Source organism: Mandrillus leucophaeus, unplaced genomic scaffold (genome assembly GCF_000951045.1).
Source record: "Mandrillus leucophaeus isolate KB7577 unplaced genomic scaffold, Mleu.le_1.0 Scaffold645, whole genome shotgun sequence".
Classification (NCBI taxonomy): domain Eukaryota; kingdom Metazoa; phylum Chordata; class Mammalia; order Primates; family Cercopithecidae; genus Mandrillus; species Mandrillus leucophaeus.
The window spans coordinates 680,509-684,725 of record NW_012106975.1 but is presented as its reverse complement, the minus strand read 5'-3'; the positions used below and the strand labels follow the sequence as shown (position 1 = coordinate 684,725).

Genomic DNA, 4,217 nt, shown 5'->3' with positions numbered 1-4,217 from the left:
GCCCGCCACCACACCCGGCTAGTTGTTTTGTATTTTTTAGTAGAGATGGGGTTTCACCATGTTAGCCAGGATGGTCTCGATCTCCTGAACTCGTGATCCACCCGCCTCGGCCTCCCAAAGTGCTGGGATTACAGGCTTGAGCCACCGCACCCGGCCGATGATTCATATTTAAAGGATTTTCTACAGGTTTCCTTTAAATGAATTTCCATAATGAATTTAAAGCATGATTCTATTTACAAAAATTATATTTCAATCTTACCTATCAAGAAGCCATCTAATTTTAATTAAAAAGATAGAAAATGAATTTAATTAAGACTAAGTTGTAATAGGTTCCATGAAGAGACAGCAATATTGTAGAAGAAAAGTAAAATTACAATCTATTAGTGGAGATAAAACTAACATATTATAAATATGCAAACATGTCAGAAAGAGTCAAGCATAAACCGTATGTTTAATGCTAAACAACCCCGAAGTAGGAGAATCAAAAGAACAACTTCAAAACTTTTGCAACAATCATAGGTAAAAAGATAATTGTTCACATGCCAAGTGAATGGGGAAATGATGTCAATTCTGACAAGCTCAACACCACCAATTAATTTCTTCGCTTCAGTTGCCCCCACTTCCCTTAACCTTTAGTCATATTTAGTTTTTTCTGCAGTTTCCACATCTACTGTGCAAAAATTAGATTCCAAAAGAAAGCTACAAAAGAAAGGACATATTGGAAGCTTTAAGAATAAGACCAAGCACTAGGGAGCAGAAAGCTTCAAAATTTAATGATTTGCCAGGCATGGTGGCTCAGGCCTGTATCCCAGCACTTTGGGAGGCTGAGGTGAGAAGATTGCTTGAGCACAGGAGTTCAATACCAGTCTGGACAATATAGTAAGACCTCATCTCTGCAAAAAATTTAAAAAGTAGCCAGGCATGGTGGTGCACACCTGTAGTCCCTACTTGGTAGGCTGAGGTAGGAACATCGTTTGAGCCCAGGAGGTCAAGGCTGCAGTAAGCTATGATCATGCCACTGCACCACAGCCTGGGTAACACAGTGAGACCCTGTCTAAAACAAAAAACAAAAAACAAAAAACAGTGATTTGTATACCTTTATCTTTGTCATAGGATATTATAAGTATACAAAGATATGAAAAATTTAGGCAACCTTTAAATTTTTTTATTCTGAAATAATTACAAGATAGTACAAGGAAGACTCTGGTATACTCTTCAACCAAATCCATCAATTAATAACACTTGTTGTATTTGCTATATTAATCTCATTATCTAGTTACTTGAACCATTTGAAAGTAATTTGAGGCATCATTTCCCTCTACCCCTAAATAGGGAAATACCTCTGAGATATTGAGAGACCACACAGACCACCACAATAAAGTAGTGCAATAAACCCAGTGACACAAAAGTTTTGGTTCCCAGTGCATATAAAAGTTATGTTTATATAAAACTGTAGTCTGTTGAGTGTGCAATAGCATTATGTCTAAAAAAAGATATACCTTAATTTTAAAATATTTTATTGCTAAAAAATGCTAATCATCTGAGCCTTTGGCGAGTCATAATCTTTTTGCTGGTAGAGGGTCTTACCGCAATTTAACAGTTGCTGATCGAACAGGATGGTAGTTACTGAAGGTTAGGGTGACTGCGGCAATTTTCTAAAGTAAGACAGCAATGAAGTTTGACACACTGATCGACTCTTTCACAAAGATTTTTCCATAGCATATGATGCTGTTTGATAACATCTTGCCACAGTAGAACTTTTTTTCAAAACTGGAGTCAATCTTCTCAAACTCTGCTATTGCTTTATGAACTAAGTTTATGTAATATTCTAAATCCTTTGTTGTCTTTTAATAATGATCACAGCATCTTCACTAGGAGCAGATTCCACCTCAAGAAATCAATTGCTTTGCTCATTCATAGGAAGCAACTCCTCATCCATTCAATCCATTCAAGTTTGGCTTTTTTTCTTTTTTTTTTTCTTTTTTGAGTTGGAATCTCGCTTTTGTTGCCCAGGCTGAAGTGCAGTGGCACAATCTCAGCTCACCGCAACCTCTGCCTCCCAGGTTCCAACAATTCTCCTGCCTCAGCCTCCTGAGTAGCTGGGATTACAGACGCATGCCACCACACCCAGCTAATTTTTGTATTTTTAGTAGAGATGAGATTTTGCCACATTGGCCAGGCTGGTCTCGAACTCCTGACCTCAGGTGATCCACCCACCTCGGCCTCCCAAAGTGCTGGGATTACAGGCATGAGCCACCGCACCCAGCCTCTATTCAAGTTTTATCATGAGATTGCAGCAACAGTTTAGTCACATTTTCAGGCTTCACTTCTAATTTCAGTTCTCTCGCTATTTCCACCATAGCTGCAGGAGAGGAAGAGAGATGGGGAAACAGCAACCAGTCAGAACACCTACATGTATTGATTAAATTTGCCATCTTATATGGGCATGATTGGTGGCACCCCAAAACAATTACAATAGTAACATAAAGATTACTGATCTGCCGGGCATGGTGGCTCACTCTTGTAATCTCAACACTTTGGGAGGCCAAAGCAAGGAGACTGCTTGAGCACAGAAGTTCAAGACCAGCCTGGGCAATATGGCAAAATCCTGTTTCTACAAAAAAATACAAAAATTAGCCAGGCGTGGTGGCACACACCTCTAGTCCCAGCTACTCAGGAGGCCAGGGTTGGGGGATTGCTTGAACCCAGGCGGTGGAGGCTGCAGTGAGCCATCATCCTGTCATTGCACTCCAGTCTGGGTGACACAGTGAGATGCTGCCTCAACAAACAAAAATTACTGATCACAGCTCACCATAACAGATGTAACAATAACAAAAAAGTTTGAAATATCATAGGAATTATCAAAATGTGACAGAAAGAAACAAGGTGAATACATGCTGTTGGAAAAATGGCACCAAGAGACTTGCTCAAGGATTGACACAAATCTTCAATTCATTTTTTAAAACGCAATATCTGAGAAGCACAAGAAAGCAAAGTGTAATAATACAAAGCATGTAGCCGGGTGCCGTGGCTCACACCTGTAATCCCAGCACTTTGGGAAGCTGAGGCGGGTGGATCACGAGGTCAGGAGTTCGAGACCAGCCTGGCTAAGATGGTGAAACCTCGCCTCTACTAAAAATACAAAAATTAGCTACTCGGGAGGCTGAGGCAGGAGAATCCCTTGAACACAGGAGGCGGAGTTTGCACTGAGCTGCATTGCACCACTGCACTCTAGCCTGGGTGACAAAGCCAGACTCCATCTCAAAAAATAAATAAATAAATAAATAAATAAATAAACGAAGGAAAATAATACAAAGCATGCTTATCCTTCAACGTGTATTTCCTAAAGACAAAGACATTGTCTTATATGACCATAATACAATTATCCAAATTGAAAAATTTAATATGATTACAATATCATCTAATATACTGTCCATTTTTAAATTTTGCCAGTTGTTACAATAATGTTCATCATAGTTATTTCTCCCTTAATCCAGGATCCCATCCAGGACCACCCATAGATTTAGTTGTCATGTCTCTTTAGTCTCCTTTAATCTGCCACAAACCCTTAGTCTTTGTCTTTCGTAACGTTAATACTTTTGAATAATTTATGGGCCAGTCATCTAGCGATGTCTACAAACACAACTCAAGTGGTTTTTTTTCATGAATACTACATTATGCTGTGTCCTTCTCAGGGTATCATATAAACAGGCATATGATATTGGCTTCTCCTATAACTGTGATGTTAGTCTCGATGATTTGGTTATGATGGTGTCCACCAAATTTCTCTATTGTAAACTTTCTTTTTTTTTTTTTGAGACAGAGTCTCGCTCTGTTGCCCAGGCTGGAGTGCAGCGGTGGGCTGACAGTTCACTGCAGCCTCGAACTTCTGTGACTCAAGCAATCCTCCCATCTCAGCCTCCCGAATAGCTGGGACCACAGGTGCTGCCACCACATTTGGCGAATTTTTTGTATTTTTTTTTATAGAGATGGGGTTTCTCCATGTTGCCCAGGCTGGTCTCCAACTCCTGGGTTAAAGTGATTCTCCTGCTTCAGCTTTAGAAAGTGCTGGATTACAGGCATGAGTCACCACACCCGGCCTTGTAAACTATTTCTTTTAATCTTTGTAAATAATATATAATTTATGGGGAGTTATTTTGAGACAATGTAAATATCACGTTCCTCATCACGTTTACCTCCTAGTTTTAGTACCTTTT

General features: G+C 39.6%; 1 protein-coding gene across 1 annotated transcript in view; it reads left to right on the top strand.

Moving 5' to 3' along the window:
* The window catches only part of FBXO28 (F-box protein 28), a 53,201-nt gene that overhangs the window by 1,146 nt on the left and 47,838 nt on the right, over window positions 1-4,217 (top strand). The window contains exon 2 of the mRNA XM_012000983.1: window positions 2,243-2,277. Coding sequence (XP_011856373.1) covers window positions 2,243-2,277 — 35 coding nt within the window. The remainder of the gene's footprint in view (window positions 1-2,242; window positions 2,278-4,217) is intronic.